This window comes from Gouania willdenowi, chromosome 6 (genome assembly GCF_900634775.1).
Source record: "Gouania willdenowi chromosome 6, fGouWil2.1, whole genome shotgun sequence".
In the NCBI taxonomy this organism is placed as follows: Eukaryota; Metazoa; Chordata; class Actinopteri; order Blenniiformes; family Gobiesocidae; genus Gouania; species Gouania willdenowi.
This window is the reverse complement of record NC_041049.1, coordinates 14051383-14075727: the sequence shown is the minus strand read 5'-3', so window position 1 is coordinate 14075727 and position 24345 is coordinate 14051383. Positions and strand designations below refer to the sequence as shown.

General features: G+C 36.5%; 1 protein-coding gene across 3 annotated transcripts in view; it reads left to right on the top strand.

Moving 5' to 3' along the window:
• The window catches only part of atxn7l1 (ataxin 7-like 1), a 50344-nt gene that overhangs the window by 8361 nt on the left and 17638 nt on the right, over nucleotides 1–24345 (top strand). For 2 of the 3 annotated variants that reach the window (XM_028450918.1, XM_028450919.1), the window contains exons 3-6: nucleotides 9060–9164; nucleotides 20213–20324; nucleotides 22133–22331; nucleotides 22411–22832. In XM_028450918.1, the coding sequence (XP_028306719.1) occupies nucleotides 20309–20324; nucleotides 22133–22331; nucleotides 22411–22832 (637 nt within the window). In that variant the 5' untranslated portion in view covers nucleotides 9060–9164; nucleotides 20213–20308. The remainder of the gene's footprint in view (nucleotides 1–9059; nucleotides 9165–20212; nucleotides 20325–22132; nucleotides 22332–22410; nucleotides 22833–24345) is intronic. The other variant, XM_028450921.1, reaches the window with a different exon arrangement.

Sequence of the window (24345 nt, the reverse complement as noted above, 5' to 3'; positions counted from 1 at the left end):
ACATGTGTTCTTTCCCTAGATGTGAATTCACAACTACTTTACCTAGAAAAGATGTAATAATCAAATTTTACTCAAATTCTTAATCCAGTGCATCGAAAGGTGCTGTGCTTAGCTGTGGAACAAAACATTCCATTAATCCCCTTAATGATACATGCCTGTGTCAGGCCTAACAATTACTAGCCATAGCTATCATTGTTTGGCACGTCGCCATGGAGATTCAGAAAGATCAACAGTATTATTGACAGACATTGTCAATTAATTTAATTGATGGCCTTGGTTTAATATGTGAAAAACCTTATACACTATTGTAATTAGTTTGTACTTGGGTTGAGTCATTTGGCACTAGTTTCACTTCAGACACACCTGGGATTTGGCATTTGTTTTGACGGTAAAGAATGTATCACCCTTTTTAAAGTTCAGTACTACCAGTAGCTTCTCAATTACCTATTGATTTGTCGCTCATCAGTATTTATCTGGACTTGATGCGTATTTGGTTCTGGAACTTCTGGATTATCAGTCATTATGAGAAACAGAGCAAAACCGCTGCATATTTTCTTGGCTTGGTTAATCAGCCCAATTTCACGATTTGATTCAGATTATTGAAGTCTTGTTTCGATGACAAGCTGATTTTCTATTATTAATGATTATTAACGACTTTTGATTATTACTGATTATTGATATTTCATTTAACATTCGTCAGCTACTGAACGATTTGACTCCTCTATTGAATAATACTTTCTCTCACCTACAAGATTGTAAGGTGTAGTTGAATTATCCAAATTAGGAGGACTCGCCTGGTGTGTATTACAATTTGAAAAATCTAAATAATGGAAATTTATCAATCGATTCATAATTCAGTTCAATTCAATTCAACTTTATTTGTATAGCGCAAATTACCACAAAATCATCTCTATGCGCTTATTAAAATATAAAATTCATAATAAGAAGTAAAAACCCAACAAGATCCACATGAACAAGCATTTTGCGACAGTGGGAAGAAACAACTCCATAACATCTCCAGCAGAACCAGGTTCAGAGGTGGCAGCCATCTCATTCACTTGGTTGGGGTTAATGGACAGGAGGAACAGAACAGGATAGAGAGATAGAACATCAGTGTTCCAGAGTAGTTGAGCCGTGAACCACAGATCAGGAATTGTCAACTCCTGCTTCAAGACACCTGAAACAGAGAAGAGAGGGAATGGGCGAGGAGAAGGCACTGACTGCAGAAAAATATGATACGGAAATACAGTGGAATGAGAATGAGTGTGGGGTGGACATCAGTGTAACTGGTGTGTGAGCAGTGTAATGGGTATACAACGAGGTTGAGAAGTGGGGGGTTGGCTACAACCCGGCACAACTGTGTCTTTGTGGACATCGCACTTTGCAGCCAGTTAGAGCTATGTGTAGATGGTGGATTGCGTTTGAATATAATGTTGGTGTTTCTACTATATAACCTTTTAATTTTTAGTTCCTATTTTTAGGTTTAGGGCTTTGTTCCTAGTGGTTAAGTTAATGCTATTATACGGTATATGCTTTAGCAAATAAGTAGGTTTTAAGTTTAGCCTTTAAGGTGGAGAGCGTATCAGCCTCCCGTACTAAGACTGGGAGCTGGTTCTAAAGGCGAGGAGCCTGGTAGCTGATTGCTCTTCCTCCTGTTCTACTTCTAGACACGTTAGGAACTTCCAGAAGACCAGCAAACTGAGAATGGAGTGTTCTGCCCAGTTTTTAATTTCCGAATTTCCATGCCAATTACAATTAAGTCAATATTCTGAACTCAATTACAATTTAATTATGTCATTGCAATTCATGATTCATTACACAATTACAATTATAATTGACCCCAGGCCTGCCACGATTATTTGATTACTTTTTTTTTTTTTCGCCACCCCTAATCTTTTCGTTTCTTTGCTTTAAGGAAATCCGTATACCCTTCGTTCTTTTGTTGTTCCGTTTTGAAACCACTGACTTAAAACCAAAACACAAATATAGAAACTGTTGAAATGAAACATTATTAATGCATGAATAAATCAAAACAAAAAATGAATGTTACGAACAGCACACATGATACTTGATTAAAGGAACCAGAAGTGGTGTAATGAATCTACTGGTGCTCCTTGTTTCTTGTGATCAACTTCTTTGTGTGTTGATGCTACCGTTAGTGGCTAGTGCAAAATAAAGAATTTTACTGCCCTCAAAAAATCTGTGTAATTATATTTGCAAAAGTGTCAAATGGTAGAAGTTCAAATATCTATTGTTCCTCACACCAGCCGCACAGTCGATAGTCACCTGTTTATTTGGATACTATTTGGACCTAATACCATGAAACAAAACATAAGCATTAGCAGCTTTTTATGAACTGAAACATCCACAGACTGCGTGAAAAACCAGCAGAACAAGAAAACTGTTGATATACATCCTAAACAGTCCTATTGTGTGTGGAAACCTGGTGCAGAACCTGTGGACGGAAACCAGGTGCAGCGGACTTCAGTTCTTGCTCTAATTTCCCTTTAAACATCTAAATATCAATATCAAATTTTTTTTCTTTTTTAAACAGAAAAACGCTGCTTATCTGGTTTTTGATATTTCTGTTTTGGTTTTAAGTCAGTTCAACAAATAACCACACCGTTTATTTGTTAATTTGATTTGGTTTTAAAATGGAATAACCAAAGAACAAAGGGTACACAGATTCAATGAGCATATAAAAGTGTGTGTTTTATTACAACTGGTGAGTCTGACAAGATTTAAAAGTTGGTTTTCACATGTTTCCATTCTGGTCTGTTTAGTGCATTCTTAGCACTGGCCAGACCATCATCAGCACCCAATGAACAAACACTTCACGTGGATCATGAACAGCTTATTCAGCACTTTGAGTGATGTCATGTCTTCACTGGTGTACTCATCATGGACAAACATACAGTATTTTCTCTTCTACGCTCTGACTTTGACTCACTCAGTGCTTCCTTTTCCTCTTTATCACTATAGACAGACGCTAAGAATGGCTCTCTGCCTATTTGACCTATGACATGATGGCAAACTCCTGCAATGCAAGGTCATGACGACACGCGTTGTCAAGACACCCACACATGTGCTCATTTGTTTTTCTTTTTTTTTTTATGTTGACGGTTACACATTGACACAGCCCTCCTCTTCTGGGTTAGTTTGGCTTAAGCCCTGAGCTAATAAAGCAAAGCTTGTTTAGGTTCAGGAAGATTAGGTTCCCACAACAAATGAATCGTCTATAGACACACTTATTTATCCTCAATATTTAGTTTAATCTTCTTCCGTTGCTGAGTGGGAGGGGTTCCTGTTTTGACTCAAGGCGTTACAGTATGTACTCTTATTCAAACTAACACCATTCACTTTGATTGTGTTTAAATGTGTGGTTCTTTTATTGCAATGTTTTTACTTGTCGTGACCCCATTTTTATATCACAAACAAGGAGCGAAGTACAAATACTTTGTTACTGTACGTAAGTAGTTTTTTCTGGTATCTGTACTTTACTTGAACATTTTTTTTTTTTTGGTGACTTGTTACTTTAACTTCTTACTTTTTAATTTTTTTTTCACTCCTTACATTTTAAAAATGAGCTTGTTGGGGATCACGTGATGCACACACCCGAACAGACGTGAGTTTGTCGGCTCCCTGCAGGACTGCTATAAACTTTACTTTTCAAACATTTTCTGACCAGTGGAGAGGTCCGTCGGGTGCACGATGGATTTATCATGTCACTCGATGCCTTTGTCTTTCGAAGGAAGAAAGAGCGAGCTGCCAAACAACTGGAAATAGAAAATAAAGTAAGATTATTAGAGGAAACCTACTACAAGACAAGATCTGAGGCAACTCTTATTGAATTAAAATCTACTAGGACAGCGCTAAATAACCTGATAACAAGGAAGGCAGAAAGGAATATACTATTCACAAAACAAAATTTTTTCGAATTGGCTAACAAACCAAATCGCCTTTTAGCACGCCTAGTAAGGAATGCCCCTATCAAATCCTATATATCAGCTGTACAAGATGAAAATCAACAAAGACAAACTAATAATCGTCAAATTAATGAGAGCTTTAACAATCCCGTAACAAAGCCTTTTAGATCACTTATGTTTTCCACAAATATCGGAGGATCAATCTGACCGTTTGGAATCTCTATATTAGAAATAGATAAAGCTATAACCACACTTCAGTCAGGGAAATGTCCTGGGGAAGATGGCTTCCCAGTCGAGTTTTTTAAAGTGATGAAAGGGAAAATTAACAAACTTCTGTTAAGGGTCTTTGATAAATCACTTGAGGAGTCTGTGCTCCCTGAATCCATGTATGGGGCTAACATAATAATAATAATAGTAAAGAAGAATAGAAATCCAGAATTGTGCAACTCTTATAGACCAATCAGCCTCCTTAACGTGGATAACAAAATACTTTCCAAAATACTGGCTCTTAGGTTGGAGAATGTTGTAAACACAATTGTGGATGCAGATCAAACAGGATTTATCTGGGGTCGAAACTCCTATCACAACACTAGACGCCTACTTCATATTATTCATCATCTTAATACTAACAAAACGCTGGGTGCTGTTGTTTCTATGGATGCCGAAAAGGCGTTTGACAGAATTGAATGGGAGTACATGTTTGAAGTAATGAAGAGATTTGGTTTTGGATGTGGCTTCTTGAGGTGGGTCAGACTGCTGTATAAAGCACCAACAGCTTCGGTTCTGACAAATGGTCTGCTGTCTGCTCCCTTTAAAGTGAAAAGAGGTACAGCTCAAGGAAGTCCATTGTCCCCTACTTTGTTTGCCCTGGCTATAGAGCCATTAGCGTTGGCTATCAGACAAAACCCTGATATCCAAGGAGTAACAATTGGTACTAAACAACATAAAATTTTACTGTACGCTGATGATATTCTTTTGACATTAACGAAACCCTCTCAGTCATTAATAGCTTTAACAACTTGTCTAAGAGAATTCAGGCTAATATCTGGATATAAAGTAAATTTTGATTAGTCAGAAATAATGATCCTAGATAATGACATTAAAATAGAACCACCTTATATTCAACCTTTTTTGTTGGGCTCCATTTGGGTTTGATTACTTAGGAATTAGAATTGTCCTCCTCTGGTTAAAAATGTCCAAGAAATGTTAACAAGATGGAAGAATCTCTCTGTATCGTTCCTGGGTAGAATTAATCTTATTAAGATGACCGTCCTTCCAAAAATATTGTACCCCACATCAATGTTGTTTGTAAATTTAAGTGCAAATGACATTGCAAATATGAACAAAGCATTATCAGACTTTATTTGGAATGGCAGGAAACCGAAGGTCAAACTTGCAGGGTTACAGCTTCCGAGGGAGCAAGGTGGATGGGGCCTTCCTAACATAGAATACTATGTGCTATCTTTGCAAGCCAGGATTATCTCTGCGTGGGTGAATGGAGGCTCGGACTCTCCCTGGTTAGATATTGAATCGTTTATATGTAAACCCCTCTCTCCTGTGAACCTACTGGGCAAAAGCCTGAAGGAAATTCCACGCACAGCTAAGGATAACCCGTTGATAACTCATGTATTGTGGGCATGGAAGAAATGTGTGAAAATATTCAATAACACTCATCCTCTCTCACTCTTAATAACATTGGTAGATAATACAGAGCTCTCACCACAGGGAACAGGATCAAACTTTACACCTTGTCGAAAATTGGGTATTGTTAGAATCCTTGATCTCTTTGAGAATGGAAAATTTAAAACATTTGAGTCATTGAAGGATCAGTATCATATACCAAATAAAGACTTTTACAAATATTTACAGATCAGGCACTTTGTGTATACGAAGAACAACTCATTGGAAATCCCAAACGACTCACACTTACTGGACCGTTTTTTTATCAGGTGTAAGCAACAAAAACACTTCATATCCAAATTCTACTCTGAGATATTGAGCTTGAACTTGAGCAAATTGTCATGCTTAAGGACATCCTGGTGCACTTTGCTTAAATGTGTAATAGATGATGATATATGGGATGAGATCTTACGACTGCCTTCCAGAATTTCAATTTGCAACAGATATAAAGAATTACAGTATAAAATCTTGCACCATATCTACATCTCTCCGCAAATTTATAGTAAGTATAGAACAGGAACCTCACCAAACTGCCCCAAATGTAAATCTTGCATAGGCACCAGATTCCACTGTTTGTGGGAATGTAAAAAAGTCCAAACATTCTGGAGGGCAGTATGTTTAAGTGTTAGCAAAGCAACAGGTCAACAGGTGTCAGTAGACCCACTTATGTGTCTGCTTGGGAAGATCCCTGCCTCTTTAAAAAATAATGAAAATGTAATCCAGTGCCTTTTAATGCTAGCAAGAAAAGCTATAATGGTAAAATGGGTTGGAGAGGACCCTCCTTCTATCTCTGTGTGGAAATCTCTGATCTCGGAGGTTGTGACTCTGGAAAAACTTGGACATTGCATCAATGGAAGGACTCATCTTTTTTTTGCAGGAATGGAGAAAACCACTGGAACTTCTGGGACTCAATTATAATCTGGATTTAAATTGATAACTTTATTTGATTTTATTTCATTTGTTGCCACTGAACGGAGGACACAAGTTTGATTTGGGTTTGAACATATTATATTGGTAGATGTCATCATAGGCTATGGGCAAATATGTAAATGTTGCAGTATTTCACTGTGCTGTGTTTGCCACATACATTACTATAGGGACCTGTTATTATTATTGTTGTTGTTGGTGCAGTATCATTTGTTTATTGTGTAATGTTTGTGTAATTGTTCCTGTAAAAAAAAAAAAAAAAACTGTAATAAACAGAATATACAAAAAAAAAATTAAAAATGAGCTTGTTACTTTTAAGACCTTTGAAGATGATGTTACAACGTAAAAAGATGCAAAATGTTGGTAGTTTGAACTTTTTTTTCTGTTAGGCAGGTCCCTTAGTTTTATATTTAACATTTTCAAGTTTTTAAAAGTGTTAAACTCAAAGCTGCTCTGGGTTTCATTTTATTTTATTTTATTCTTGTCACATTTTATTTACAAATGTTATTTATTATGAGTGCTAAATTCTCCAGATGTTCAAAGGTAACAGATTTAACTTGTTTCCCTGTAACAGTATTGTACAAGTTATTTTATATATATATGGAATTTTCTGGTTCAAAACCCTTTGTTATTAATGAAGGGACGTTTGTTTTACTTTTTACTTTTTTACTTAAGTACATTTAGTAGTATTTACTTTTTTACTTTTACTCAAGTAAGGAGCAACTTCAATACTTTTACTTTTACCAAAGTCATTTTTTTATTCAAGCGTCTATCCTTTTACTTGAGTACTGGACTAGTACTTTTTGCCATTTTTGCAAATTTCTTTCTCTAATATGATTTTTTTTTTATCATGTTTTTTATACCGTGTTACAAATACAAAGTAATAGGGATGTAACGATTAATCGTAAGGCAGTTAAAAATTGTTTCATAGGTATCACAGTTGATATCGATGCTCTGAAAATTGAATCGCAGTACTTTGCTATATATTTATCCTTCTCTTGTCCAGAAGCGTAGGCGGTGGGCGGAGTCGCCTACTACTCTTAAACATGTTTAGAAATGATTCCTTACCCCTTTAGCGCCGAAAGAATATCTGTAAAAGTCACGTTTTTCTATTAGCTCTGTCTGCTAGCATAGCATCTCTTCTTCACTGCTAGAATATCTACATGCCAACCGACCACTGGGTTACCAGCGCCCTCTGCTGGTTCAAACAAATATCTGACGTAAATACAGTGCAATGACTGTTTTTTAAAGTCCAATTGTTAAGGCACAAAATACATTTTCAGTTGCACTTTTAAAAAGAAAAGGAACTATTATTGTTTACTATAGAACCAGAATTTAAATTAAAAGGCTTCTTCTTCATTTGTATTATTACTTTATTTATTTCATTCAGGATTAATTTTTTTTGTTAAATTGCATTGTTTTGAATAGTTTATCAAGGGATTCTTTTGACAATGAAAAATAAAAGGAAAATAGTACAGTATTTTCTAGTTTTTCTCCGAAAAAAATAAAGGAATATTTTTCAGTCATCATTTGTCTACAGTCCCATTTTGTAAAATAAATCGTGAGGGAATCGTATTGTGAACCCAGTATCGTGAATCGAATCGTATCGGGAATTGAGTGAATCGTTACATCTCTAAAAGTAACAATATGTGCTAGCTCAGATATTTTCATAATGCTTTTTTTTTTAACTAAATTTGGATTTGAAAAAGTGTAAGTATAGAAAACAGTTGTTAGAGAATGAATGTGGTGTTTTATTTTGAAAAACAATTAATTATTTAAGCTCTCTGAGCTTTATGCCTTTTGCTGCACTGTATATCTATTTCTGTGATATTATTGTGGTCTCTACTGTTTTGTATGTCAATGTATGTTTGTATATATTCCATTGTATTTATATTATTGTTTTTCTATTTTTATTCTTTTATCCTGTTATTCTTTTATTGTATCCTGTAAGGGCTTAACGTGGAACATGGGGTGTTATTTTGTTGTGTACACCTTGAATTATGTATTGTTTTTCTTTTTTACTGTGCAAAATAATAAAACTTAATAAATAGATACATTTCAAAAAAATGTAATATAAAAATGTAATTTTAAGCTGTAGTTTTTAAAAAAAATATTTTATTACTAGACATTTCAGGTGACCCTACAGGGGGTCACAACCCCTTTTACTGTTTGTTGCAATTTAAACCTCAATGGAAATAGATGATAAAAAAAAATCATCACAATAACATTAAAACTCAATGGAAATAGTCACTGTGCTTTTAAGTCAAGAATAACTTTTTATACTTTGGATAAAAGACTAGTCATCCATAATATTATGACCGCATGTCAATAATTCTGTAGTCCTCCAAAGCCCTAAGCCCTCCAGGCATGGACTCCACTGTGGACTGTGTTTGCTTTGCAACATATTGTTGTTGTTACCATGGCATTAGCTCAGATCTAGTCCCCATCTGCCTTTATACATGTTCCATGCAATGATACAGTTTTCTTTTGTATGATATTCATATGTGTTGGTCCTGTCCTTTGCAGACATGCTCACTCACAGACAGTTTCCAGCACTGGAGGACTTTTCTCTCGTGGTCTGCCATGTCTGCAATAAGGTGGTCGCTCCCCAGGGCATCCTCGCACACTATGGTATGATACACAGCTATGGATATAGAATGGCAAACACACACTAACAGAATGATCACATCAAAAATGATAACCTCGGTTACACCCTTTGATGCTGAGTGTGCTGATGGAATCTTATTAGGCACAGACTTATGAAATGCCATTTAATAGCAAATAATAAAAGAAACTTCAAATAATTTTTTTAGGATATTAGCCCCAATTCTTGAAAGAAATCTAAGCATTTTTATGATGCATAGACTTGATTAAACTCCATTAAATAGGAAATAATGTAAGAAACTTTAAATCATTTTTTTTTTTTTTTTTAATGATATTAGTCCCAGTTCTTGAAAGAAATCCAAGCATTTTTATTCAAGAGTAACTAAACCCCTGCTTCCTGCTGACCTGCCACTAGGAGGGAAATTAAAAAAATGCCTTGATTATGGCTGTTAATGCTGTAGCGGTAAGTCACGCCCACTCCGCTGTGCGCAAAGACAGACGGTAATACACACATTGATGTGTCTGTACACACACACATAGCAAGTCCATAAGCTGAAATGTGTCACTACAGCCACAGGCACACACAATCACAACGTGAAGCTCACACACAGCCTTACAGACACCATTCGGGGGCAAACAGCCCTGCTCTCCCACCTCCTCACGCACACTCAGAGACAGACAGGAATACACACATAGCATGATGAACCCTCTGATTAGCGCATAATCTGCTCTTTACAGAAGCACAGAGTCAAAAACATCACCACACAGTGGACTTCCTCATTGGCTGTCAATCAATGCTCACTGAGGGCTATGATTGGAGGAAACCCTCCTCCCTCCTCTCAGCTTTTATAGGAGGGATTTAAAGAATCGGGGCTAAAATCATAAAAAACCTTTTATTTAAAGTTTCTTCAGTTATTTGCTAGTTCATGGAGTTAAACCAAGTCTGTGCTTAATAAAAATGCTTGGATTTCTTTCAAGAAATGGGGCTGATATCATGTTGATGCTTAAAGAGTAACTAAACCCCAAACCCACTTTTTTCTGCTGAACATGTGTATTTGGGTATTAAGTAGTGCTGTTTATTAATCCTAGTCCCACTGTTCACATTTTAGTCAAAGTATTGTAATTTTGAGTAATTAGTTGTAAAATGTCAGATATATTGGCCTCTAAGGGTTGAACGCTGGCTATTACAAGTTAATTTTGCTCTTGGCTGAAACAAATTCTTTAGATTCCCCTGCGTCATCAAGTTTCACTGTTGGCCCCAGGAAATCCAATCATTTTGAAGGTATACAATACCAGATTTTCTTATACATACCCTAATTTAAGTAAATTAAATAACTCTTGTCATGCTTTTCATCTTTACCCATATTGGTTGCACATTTAAACTCTGCTCTCATTGGTGGGAAGCCTTATTCGTCTGCTTCGTGTTTATGTGTGATTGTACTTCTACTGAGCACGCTCACCTCTGCCTGCCCTGCATGCTGGTGCTTCCTAGGCTGCTGTTAGCAGTGGGCTGGCTTGTGTTGTCAGTGAGAGTGTGGAAAAGGCGGGGCCAGCTGTTTGTAGCATGTGCACACATTCTCATTCTTGGTTTCTCAGCAGAAACAGGTCAGTTGTGTAGCCAGGTGACAACAGGTCTGAAACACACACACACACACACACACACACACACACACAAAGTCTAAAACTGAGTGTTTAAAACATGGTCTGTTTAAAACAATTGTCCAGTTTTGGGGTCAATTATATTTGTAATCGCATAATTGATACTTAATTACAATAATGGCCAAATTATAGTTGAAAAAATGTGTTGCTGTTGTAATCATATTTTAAATGTAATTGAGTTTAGGTAATTGACTTTGTAAATGTAATTCAATGGGCATTTTTATGGAATTTCATAGAAATTCTACAAAAACTGTTTATTACAATTTAATTAAATGCAAAACTGGGGAACCATGTTACAGTTCTATGGCTTACACATACAGTATGTAGTTAACAATTATTAAAATGTGTTTCATATCACTATCTGTCAGTTCTCTTTAGGATCATTTTACTATTAAAAAAAAGTCAGTTCTCATTTTCCAATAAAAAAATAAATAAAAATTGAGGGATATATCTACACAGAAAAGGCCCGGACGCCCACACCAAAGATACTAATACCTATATTTTCATGGATAACAAAGCCTACAAGGTAACTAAGAGATAAGATACAAATTTGATGATAGACAATATTTTTTATTATATTTTACAGCTGATTTAAGACATGGATCAAAACTGACCTGTTATCATAAGAGATGCTAACAGAAAGCTAACACAAGAGGAAGGTTATGTTTTATGGGCTTAATTATTAAAGGCACAATAATTGTGATTAATTGCAATTGAACATTAGCAATAGAGAACATAATTATATTTGACTTTCAGGGGAAATAATAGTTAAAAATAAAAATGTCCATCACCGTAATCATTATTGAGTTGTAACTGAACATGTATATTTGAAGACGTAATTGTAATTGACCCTAGTGCTGGGCGATATATCGAATATACTCGATATATCGCAGCTTGTAGTCTGTGCGGTGTTGAAAATGACCATACCGTTAAACTCGCGGACTTTTTTTTTTTTTTTTTTTTTTTTTTTTTTTTTAAATATCTTAGTGGCATTATGCACAAAAGGTGCACTTAAATTTAGTGTTGTTTTGAAATGTCATCTTAATGACAACATGCACAAAAGGGCACTATTTGTTTTAAAATATTGTAGTAGCATTATGTACAAAAAGTGCACTTTAATTTTGTGTTTTGAAATGCCATGTGAGTTGCATCCTGCACTAATGTCTTGTTTTGAAATGTCTCTGTGACAATTTTGCACAGAACGTGCACTTTCTGTTGACAATTTTATGTTTGAGCCACTTACTGTTTAACAAATACAGTTATGTCAACTTTGACTTAGTTGTGATATCCCCTTTTTTGCATGAAAGTTTAAAATTGGCATATATTAATGCAGTATGATCAAGAATGTTTTAATGTAGACATATAGAATCATCATACTGGTGTGATTTTGTGCATCAAAGTGTTAATTCAAGGGTAATGCAAAATATCGAGATATATATCGTGTATCGTGACATGGCCTAAAAATATCGCGGTATTTATAAAAGGCCATATCGCCCAGCCCTAATTGACCCCAAACCTGCATTATTCACATAATTTTCTTGTTTAAGTCATTTGAATGTTTTCGTGACCCAGAAGTCACTGTCCAGCCTCTGGCGTTAGTTAACTTCCTGCTGTCTTGAATCCGAAGCCTTTCGTGTTGAGTTGTAAAGTGTTTAAGGATGAAGTATGCACCTCCTGACCTCTGTAGGCAGTAGATCGCCTCAAGGAGCAGCCAACCCCGCCCCCCCCACCCCCCTCTTGTGATGGGTTTTAAAATGTTTGATCTGTTTCCTCTCATTACTGAATATTCCCATCGTGTCACTGGTGTGTCCTCATAGCACAGAGCCACCGTTCCCAGATGTACAGTCCATTTCCTTTCCTGCGTTTTTCTTTGTTTGTTTTTATGCGTGTCCCATCACGGGATTAGCTTTCATGTTTGGCCTGTGTGCACGAGAAGAACAGCACCAAGACTTCACATAATAACGATACGAGCATACGCACACTTAGACTTGCAGAGGAGAAGGAATGGAAATGGACTGGGGTTTGCTGCCTCGGGGACCAGTGGCTTGCAGTTATCCATGCCCAGTTAGCTGCTCATTTTGAAGTGGAGAGTGGAGTGGTAAATTCTACATCCTACGCTTTCATTTCTGAGAAATGTTCTCCTTAGTGGATTTGTTTATTCAAATCTCCTTAGAGTAAAGCAACCATGTATAGTCTTAGCATAAGTGTCCCTCTGGGATATATAGTCAATCCCTCACACTGGCACTGTTTGCTCAACACTCGCTCCACTCAGCTTTGGAGAGAAAAAAAAAAATCTGCAAAGAAATAGTTTTCAATGCTCTCGAATGTTCTTAGCCCATTACTTTCCAAACATAATGACTTTTTATATTTTGTTAAGATTTAATTTATTCATACAACTGTTACGTAGGAAATCCACTTTGACACATTTTGACCGTCAACTTCCAGTCTTCGTCAGAGGCGTCTGCTGATCGCTTTGATGTTTCCTTTGAAGTTTCCTTGACTTCCGTGTAGTAATTTCAGCAATATTATTTTTGTCTTCTTCAAATATGTCTAGAAGACAAAAAAAAAATCATGCTGCAATTACTACATGTAAGTCAAGGAAACTTCAAAAGAAACTTCAAAGCGATTAGCAGACGCCTCTGACAAAGACTGGCAGTTGACAATCAAAACATAACAGATCATAACAATCAAAACAGATAAAAAGTCGATTTTCCAACCAACTTGTTTCGACTGTCAACTGCCAGTCTTTGTCAGAGGCGTCTGCTGATCACTTTGATGTTTCCTTTGAAGTTTCCTTGACTTACATGTAGTAATTCCAGCATTATGTTTTTTTAGTCTTTTATGCATAATATTTGAACAAGAAGACAAGAATAATCTTGCTGGAATTACTACATGGAAGTCAAGGAAACTTTGAAGGAAACATCAAAGCGATCAGCAGACGCCTCTGACGAAGACAGGAAGTTGACAGTCGAAATGTGTCAAAGTGGATTTCCTAAGTAACAGTTGTCTGAATAAATGAAACCTTAACATACTATTCAGAAAGAAGACAAAATGTTCTTGGAATTATAATGACTTTTTCCAAATACTGACATTATATTTTTAAACTATTTTAAGCAAATATTGTAATATATAATCATGTCTACAGTTGGTTTGATCAGTTTGATCAGAACAGGAGCCTGCATTTCTCCATGCTCCTGTTCTGTTTTCTGTTCATGTTGTTCACCTCTTCACCCTTTGCTATTAGTGCAAGCAACAATTCTTCCCTGACACGTCCAATGTTTTTCTCCCCACATGACGATCCAGTTAAATCAGAGGCTGAATAGCTTCGGTTTCTTCTTTCAGTTTTGTTTCCAATCCTTTGTGTTTCACTTGCTCTTATACGTGCTCCTGCCAGTGTTCCTGTTTTTACTTTGAGTGCTGCAGTCAGTCATTCATAATGGCACCATATTTATCTGTGTTGGAAACTTTTGTGTTCAACCAATTTTTGCCTGCTTTCAGTAGAGGATTTTTTTTTTTTATCTTATTCCTTTTTTTGTGTGTGTTGTTTTTCTAGGAAAATGCAGATCATCAGAATGATGTTGTTTTTTCTTTCAGAAACAAAGGCATGTTATGTACAGCTTTGATCTTTAATGCAAAGAAAATACACACAGAGCAGCACAGTTCTGTATAAAGAACATTTCATGATGAATAAAGACAGATCTGACTTATGTTATATATTTTAAATTAAATTCTATAACCTCATCCCAAAGAACATGACTGTCAGTAGTTGTTAAAGTCGTTTTTAAAAGATGAATATCATGTGACTGATTATTTTAAGTCCGAGTTTCAACAGATTTGTTGGTTGCATTAGTTGTCTTGTATAGAAGCATCTTTACATTACATTATTACTTAGGTTTGTCAGGCTAGTGTGACTGTTACAACAGAATTAAATCCAGTTTATTTTGGGTGAAGTAAACTTGGTTTGTGGTTTCAGCTTTATTAATATTATTATTAATGGTGTGTTTTGGACACGATACGATATATTCCGATATTAAATTATAAGGCAATTATTACAAATTTTTATATATATATATATATATATTTATATATATATATATATATATATATATATATATATATTTATATATATATATATATATATATATATATATATATATATATATATATATATATATATATATATGACTTAAGAAACAACTAATCTGTAAATGTGTACACCTTCATGAGAACATTATCTATGAAATATATTTTATTGGCAACTTTTACACTCAAAACATTGGTTTTAACATGTCATGTGCCAACAACGTAAAGTAAAAAAATAACATACAATCTGCCTGTGGCTTTGAAACCAACTGTGACTTTAGTGCAACTTAACTGAGGTATACGCCTAGAACAACAAATAAATGCAGAAAGTTAGTACTTTTTTTTTTTGTAGATCTGGTCAACATGCCCAGGTTTCAGTGCACTACTTTGTGCAGTTACAATGTCTCCTGTAGTGGAAAAGACTTTCCTGGTTAAATAAAGGTAAAAAAATAAATAAATAAATTTAAACAAAATTAATATGGATGCATTTTGAATCAATCCGAGGATCATGCGACGTAATATTGCGATATATCGCTGAATCAATTTTTTTCAACTCCCCTAATTATTATTATTATTATTATCTATTAACTCTATTGAAGGAACATTTTTGGAGAAAGATGCCTGTTTCTAATGCACACAAAAAGCGCAATAGGAAATGAGAAGAATTTACTGGTAAGTTGCATATCCACCCGTTAGGAATAATGGTTTCATTAACAACACAGCTGTTTTTAGTTACCCAGGCTGGTTTGTTTATTTAGTTGTGAGACATTACAGTTTTCTGTGCTTTAACTGCATTAGCTTGACAGTGATTGCTCGATTACAATGTTGATGATAGTCAGATATTGATAATATATCTCGTTTGAAATAAAAACAATGTCTAGAAAGTAAATAGATAGGAAATGCTCCAAATTAAATCTACCACATTCCTGTGTTTGGCTTTAGGCAGCAGGCTTTCTAGATATAGAGTTTATTTGTGCTGAATCAGTACAATATTTTTCCTTCAATGGTTTAAAAAAAGGTCCATCTCGTGCCTTTTGACTGTGCAGTGAGGAATCTCAATGATGGAGAAGACCTAGTGAGAGGTTTCACTCCGTTTTCTGTCATCAATTTCATTAGACTGCGCTCCTCTGTCAGCGTAAACAAACCCAGCTGAGCTCGAAAAGCTTCTGCTTCCTCATCACTCGTTATCCCCACCCATAGGATGAGCCAAGCCAATCAGCAGCCAGCTGGGCTCCCAGCATCTCCATAACAACAGGCAGGCAGGCCATAGAGCGTATAGTAGGGAGGGTGCCCTTGTGGTCGAGTGGCTTAGTGACCTTGCCTGGGCTTTGCTCCGTGTATTGTAAATCACTATGTTGAGCTCCTGACGTGCTTAAACGTCATGTGATGTGATGTTTGAAAATCTAATGTCAAAATCTATGGCTGCTCTGAGAGGAAGAATCCTTTAATTTTTTACATAATTTAATCTGTAACTAAGTTACATCTGTTTGTTTTCCAAAAACTCTGTTTTCTATCATATTTTGCTCATTTTCACCTATATTATGCAACTTTTACTCTCTGCTGTTGCTCAGGTTCAGGTGACTTTATTAGTGCCCGTAGGTAGGTTTGTTTTGCAGTGAAAAACAGAGGATAGCATCTACATTGACATTAAAACAACAGACCACAAAGCACTGACAAAAACAGACAATTCACAACACGACCAGGACCAGGACCGAAGGAAAGAGGGGCAACTGAGCAGTTAAAAGACCCTTACAGCATCACAGTAAAAGGATAAAACTACTATAAATAAATATCTATAACTGTAACTTATTTAAAAGAACAGCTGTGGCTACTTGTAACCGCATTGACTCCCACTTCAATTTCCTTCATTTTACTTTTTATTAGGATCTCCATCAGCTTTGGCTAGAGCCATTGCTACTCTTCCTGGAGTTCACACCCAATACAATTATCTAGTGCAGGATACAATTACATACACTGGGTTCCCGCGGATCCTTAAAAAGTCTTAAAATGCATTAAATTCCTGAATAAAAAAAAGGCTGTTTTTGTCATTCAAATTTTTAAAACAATGTTTCAAAAGTCTTGCGTTTTAACACATAATATGTATGATTTTATGATTGTAATTAGTCAATAAATGGTAATATTTGTTTTAAAAAATATATATATAATTTATCGTATCACCACACAATCACGACAGTGGAACAAACGACAAAACAGTGACCTGGTTGCAGCGGGACTCTGTGCAGATACGTGTCATGCTTTTAGCAACTTTGGACAACACGAGGAAAACTAAAATTTAATGAAAATTGCCTGTCCAATGAAGATATTTCTTAATAGCTTTTCTTAATGGTTTTATATCTTTATATCTTGTGTGTTTTTGAGTGTTTTTGATTCTTTCAGTTTGTTTTTATTGTGTATTTTATTGTTATTTTGTGTATTTTTGTGTGTTTACTTTGGGACTGCCAGTTGCTCGTCTGTACTAGACTTGATGTGGCATTTTTTTTCTCTCCCTCAATTGTGTTCACTCTGAAGTTGGTCTTAAATTTAATTTCAAATGGCATTAAAAAGTCTTGAATTTGATTTGTGTGAAGCTGTAGGAACTTTGTGATAACACATCACTCAACATTAACAACATAAACAACATTCATACAGTCAGACCTAGTTCCAATTAACTATTCCGTCAACGTGTGTTTTTTTTTTTTTTTAAACATCAGATGATTGGTTATATAGCAATGTACATTTACAAAATATTAATATACATTTACAGTTATTTATCGGTGGCAGTGGTTCTGCATCTTTTCACAGTCCTGTACCTCTTCAGATATTTAACCTGAAGCCATGTTCCACCTACTCCTGCTCTCTTAATAAACATATTAATGTAATGTTCCTTTTGAGGAATAATGTATAATAAAAAACAATAATTATCAACAAAAAATCCTCTTATTTATCACTTGTTAGCTTTATGTAATTAATTAGCCTAGCTATTTCATTGAGAAACAAATCTCTCTCTTTTTTTTAATCATTTGTTGATTGAACATGTAGCAGTAATACAACATATTCAATATTCATCACCCTGAAACTGTGAAACACAACTTTAATGAGAAGGGTGAGGTTGAAAGGATGCTCAGAAATTTCATATTTGTGCTTTTTTTTTTTGATGAGATTGTTTGAGGCTACATGCAGATTTCTGCTTTTATATTTCCTGAATGCAGCAATAGACAAGTTTAGAACTGCATCATATGCTTGTGATAGCTTAAAAACAAATATTTTTCATAGTCTGTGTCCTCCACTGCATCGCTCCATTAAAGCTGCATTCTAACTAAATGTGTGTCAAAGTGTGTGAAGTTAACACTGTTGTGGCTGCATACCTGTGAACTTGACCATGGACTTTGATCAGGCTGCTCTGAATACAGCTGTCTCTCTAACTGTGCAGTGTGCACATGCAATCCTTATTTACACACCTGCTACACACACACACACACACACACACACACACACACACACACACACACACACACACACGAGTACGTGCAAACTGTATGCCCTTACAATTAAATGCTGTTGCACACTTTTTCCATACATGCAACTTACTCCAAACACTCATCTCTGGCCCAGACACATACACACCTCGTTTAATCTTAATTTATTTACAGCCACGGCATTTACACACACACACACACACACACACACACACACACACACACACACACACACACACACACACACACACACGCATGCATTACTCACTAAGGATTTATACACACATTTTGTGCACAACAGATAAAATCATCATTAAAGTTGTAAGCATATCACTGTAGAAGCCATAAAAGTGAAATGGCTCCATGTTTGTCATTGATGATAAGATTGTGTGTGTGTGTGTGTGTGTGTGTGTGCGCGTGTGTGTGTGTGTGTCCTGGCTCAAGCACGTTTCTGTTTGCACAGTGTGCACGGACTGAGAAAACGTGTTTTTGGATGCTTGTTTTAAACGTGTGTTGCAATCGTTGAGGTCTGTTTGCACAAATGGAGAAGAAGTGTGCATGTATACTTTTGTCTGTAGATGTGTTTATACGCGTTAGTGTCAATTTCAACCTTTTTTTAGTCATAGTAAAAATGTCCCCCACTTTTTCTTTTTCTTTCATGTTAAACCAGAGGAGTCAAAGATACAGGTTGACCACTTTTTAGTTTTTTTTTAGCTGTGGTTTTTCGTTCCTTTTACCAGTTTTTTGCTTTATAGTAAAGATAAATAAATAAAGAAGAATTCAAGAATCATAATTCAGATTGGGTAATCTCAGCACTTTGTAAAATATATAGGAATGTCTTTAAAATAAATTTCTTTAAATTTTATTTAAACTGAAATATGCCATTTTATAAAACCGTTCGCCAGTTCTAATCCAATGTGGGCCATTGCTGTGGGACCTTGAGCAAATACCTTAATGCTTCCAGGACTTCTGATAAATGTTCTCTTCATTCTAATGAGACTCTTCTGGTTAAAAAAAGGTAAAAAAAAAAAAAAATATTTATATATATATATATATATATTGTAAAATCATTTTTTTTTATGTTCTTGTTTTATATTTCTGATTTTTTTTTTATTCTAATAATGTTACAAATGTTGACATTTAAGCACAAAAAGTACTTTAAAAGTAATTTAAAAAAAACAACACTTTGTAGTCGTCAAATACAATTACACGTATACTGAAAATTTAATAACAATAGTTATAGTTTCATAATTATTTAATAACTATTTTTAATTCCAGCAACTTTTTGTCTTTTTTTTTAATAATATGTTCAGGTTACATATATAAAGACAACAGGTTTTCATGAAATTTACTTTGATCTCCTGACATGTTTCAACTGTCAACTGCCAGTCTCCTTCAGAGGCATCTGCTGATCGCTTTGATGTTCATTTCCACATAATAAGCAGGTTCTTTTTGGAATAATTCCAGCAAGGATTATTGCGGATTGTTAAGACACCAAGAACTTGCTGGAATTATTATGCGGAAGTGAAGTTAACATCAAAGCGATTAGCAGATGCCTCTGAAGAAGACTGGCAGTTGACAGTCGAAACATGTAAGGAGATTTCCAGTTGTCTGAATATATGTTACCTTAACATAATTATTTTTGACGACTATTCTTCTTGTACACCCAGAGGTAGTTTTCAAGGTTTTTTTGCAACAAATCCTCATCAATAGCATCGTGCTTTGATATAATCTAAACCGATGCCGCTTTGATTTATTCTCTCATTTCTCTTTTAGTAAATAAAACATTGTGCTGTGTTTGCTGTGCTTGATTATTAGCACTTAATAAATGTTCCCCCCCCCTCTGTTTTTATCCAGGTAGCTGGGATATAGTTTCCCTGTGAGGCAGACGCACACAGAGACTCTCGTGGACCACACACCCTCACCCCCCACCCACCCTGCTCCCACAAAGATATGCATAGCAAAAACCGTAAGTCTAAGCAACGCGCCCCCGCCCCCCCCTTTTGTTTCCCTCTCTCGCCTTGTGCATTTCCATCCGTGTCCCGTCATTTTTTACTGATCTGATGTTAGCAAAAAGTACGAGTGGCTGTCGTTCAGTCGTATTCATCGTGACATATGGGCAGAGTTTTTCACATGAAGGCACTTCAGGGTGTGTGAAGGAGGCTCAGGAGTTGATTTGAAAATGTGTCTCTAAACTGAAGTTATGGCTCATATTTGCTTTTGACTTTTTTTTTTAAACAGCCATCTGTAATGGAAGCAGTGTTGGAGAAATAATAGACTAAAGAAAACAATAGGCTACACATAAGACTCGTTGAAACTGAAATCATTACACACCCAGAAAATACAGTGAAGCTTCTCTTAAATAAAGATCTTATTGTAGTGCTTTGTTTTAACCCAGTGGTGCCCAATCCTTTTTGGATTGTGACCCCATTTTGATATCGTACATTTCTTTTTTTAGAATTAGTAGACGAGAACAAGTTGCACCAGCTGAGTATTTTTTTTATTTATTTTTTTAACTGCATTTTATTTGAACTAGATTTATATTTGACAAAGTGAAAGTATAGAACCAAGTTGTTTAAGATTGTGTATTTTGATTTTAAAAATGATAATAATTCTAAAATCAGTACATTTTGGGTTTTTTTTGTTTTTTTTTTTTAAATGAGCATAGGGCAGGATCTATAAATCAGACTCCATAGTGACACCACGGTGGTTAGTGTAACTGCAGTAATTAGCAAACCACCGCGGGAGCGCGCATCGACTCTTTAGGACTGGAGCACAAGTCATTAGATACTGTGGATAGAGGATGGACACCCGAGCTAACCCTAACAGGACCCAACGACACCGGACGGGTCGGGTTCCGACAGATGTTTAGAACTGGTGTTCAGGTTTGGTCACATAGTGTCATTTGCACGTAGCGTTCTTCCTTTCCTGCTGCAGCTGCTGTAGCCCTGTAAAATGTAGCTTTAACTGTAACAGTGAGAGCAGTGATCCACGGTGGATGGAGAATGGAGCAGAGGACAATTATATAAGAATACATCGTTGAAACATTCCTTTTTTCTGAACAGTAACATGGATTATCCTTATCTTTGATACATGGATTATGTAAATAGATCTGATGGGTCTCTTGTGTGCACTGCGTGCTGATCTGATGTTGACATTTACAGTTGTTTATTAATAAAATCAGTGCTCATTACCTAAACAAACGTAAATATATTATTTCTTTGTAAAAAAAAAAAAAAAAATGAGTTTTTCACTGTTTAGTCGGACTCGGACTGGAAAATGTTTCCTGATCCACACTCCAAGTGTGACACGGTTATTTATTTACTCCCTAGTGGGCTGCCTCTCCAAGCCGTCGAGAACGTGCACCAGCGTCATTTGACGTCACCATCAGCATCATTTGACTTTACGTCTGCAGAACTGCATGGGAAATTTGTACCCAGAACAGCAGAACAAAATGTATCACGCAATCTGTTCAAGGCAAAAGGGAGAAATATGTGTGAACTCATTGTCTTTGGTTTAGAGCTCTTCATCAACCATTAGCATTAAAAAAACTTAAAATGAATGTTTATTTTTTCACAAATCCTGCCCAATGCTCCTTTAAATAATTACTATTTAGACTATAATTAGATATTTCAGGTGACCCCATTTAAACTCCAGGCGATCCACCATGGAGTCCCGACCCTAAGGTTGAAAAACACTCTTTTAACCTTTTGGGAGTGTGTGTGCTCAACTGTTTTCTTTGCGTTTGTGTGTATGTGTGTGTGTGATATGTGACAGAAAAGCGACACAGCTCCCCGGTCCCCTCCCAGACCCAACTGGCTCCAATGAAGCCCAAAGCCCCAGCAGTGGCCCCCACTGTTGCTCCCAGTCCTGGGGACACGCTGCCATTCCGAGTCCCCAGAGACTATCCTCACTCTCGGTTCAGCAAAGCTCCACTGGCTGTGTATCCACCAAAGGGTGCACGCAGTAAAACATGGTACGCTACATACACCTGAACATCCTGTGAGACTTTCAGAAGCTGCATCTTTAATATTCTTTATTTCCATCTTACCCAGTGTCACACTACCAGTTGTCAGCCTGGAAAAGATGCCCTGCCTCAGCCGGGGTGACCCTGCCTCCCACGTACGCCTCATCTCTTCCTCCTCCTCCTCGTCATCATCTCCCGTCAAGTCTCTGTCCATCCCTCCCTCACATCTCTCCCAGCGCTCTAGTGAAAAGCTGACCAACGGCCGCAGCAGCAGCGGGCCGTCCACGCCTCGCTCCACCCCGTCCCCATCCCCATCCCCCCTGGATAAGCGGCCCAGTCCGGCGCGTTCTCCTCTGGACAGACGAGCGACGCCCACACAGAGCCCCGCCCCCTCGCTGTCACCCTCTCACCGATCCGTTGCTCTGCCAGCGCCGTCGTCTCTATCGCCGTTGGAGAAGAAGCACCAGAACGGGACAAAGGGTTCCTCGAGGTCCCATAAAAGGCTGTCAGGTCAGTCAGAGATAAGAGAGAGAGTTTAGTTTTCAGAATTTTTATTCACGTCATGTTCAGCATACAGTTTGATAGCTAGTTTATGCTTCAGCACTTTTTTCCTAATTTTAAACCGGTTCAGTGTTTTTCATTTTGAGCTTATATTGGCCATGGTTAAAAGATGTTTCTTAATTGGGAATTCATTTTTTGGAATTATATATTCGGACTTAAAGTGTTCTGCTTTGTGTTTACTTGTTAATAATAATTCTGAATTGAAGTTAACATGGAAACACATTTATTCGACTTTGTTCAATTCTCCTTTGGGTCTGAGGGTTGTAGAGGGTTCTGATTGGACAGGGGGCGAACGTGACGTATTCACGTCTACTGGAAAAAACACAAAACAAATAATTTTCTTTTTCTACACATAATAAGAACTGTTTTCACGTTTATTATTCCCCGTATGTAGTATGGAAGGGTGATTTAGGTTTGAGTTCCGTCTGTCCATCCCAGTTAAATGGGACAGCTTTTGTCAGAAACCGTTTAAGATCGGATAACCAAATTCAGTGTGTGGCTTCAGGGTATCAATACCTTGATGGAGTTAAAAAATGAGAAGCGCGCAAATATTTTTTCCGGAGTTATTGCCCTTGTTCCGTTTTTCTTTTCTCTGTTTGAGGTATCTTCAAAGGGGACAGCTTTTCTCACAAACCGTTTCAGATAGTTAGGTTTTTTTATATTCTGATGTGATAATATTTTCTTATGTATACATCTAAGTTCTTAGATTTAGGACTTTTAGGAAAAGGTTGTGAGTTATAATGAGAACCAATCTGGCGGGGGATGTTGATGATTGCCTTCTTGTTTTGATTGTAGTTTTGAAGCAGTAGCTTGACAATAAAACTGTTTCACTTTCGTCAGCTGCGTAGCAGAAGGCAGATAGAGGAGCGTACTTTGGCCAAGCCATAGCCAGCGGTGAATGCAACAGCTGCTAGACCTCCACTATACAGGATTTTGAGTGGAAGGAGAACTTTATGATTATCTGCGTGACATTAGTAAAGCTCTGTGTCCCGGTGCAGGACTTCATGTCCCTCGATGGAGCCTGTTTTGTTTGCCGAGGTCTGTGTGTTCGTGTGAATGTCCACATGTTGATCCATCCACTCTTTTCATTATATCCATATCTTCTAAGGCTTTTATTACATAAATAATCTCTACTCGAGTCAAAACTTTCTTTGGGCGGCCATCTGGAATTATGTCATCACGAGCGTGTCATTGCGACAGGAAGAGCACGCGTAGAGCGACTGGAATTAATTTATAGCGGAATGAGCTCATACAAGATTGAGGAATTATTCAATTTGTAATTAATATCAGGGGACAGGACATTGATAAGAAAACTGCTTCTCTCGTCTCCTTTTTCGACATGTACAAAACAAAAAAAAAAGAAATAACAAAACTTCTGTGAATGCAACCATGTCGGCAATAAACTGAATGAATAAAAAAAAATAAAATAAACCAGCCACTTGCTTCAGATTTAAGTTGAATT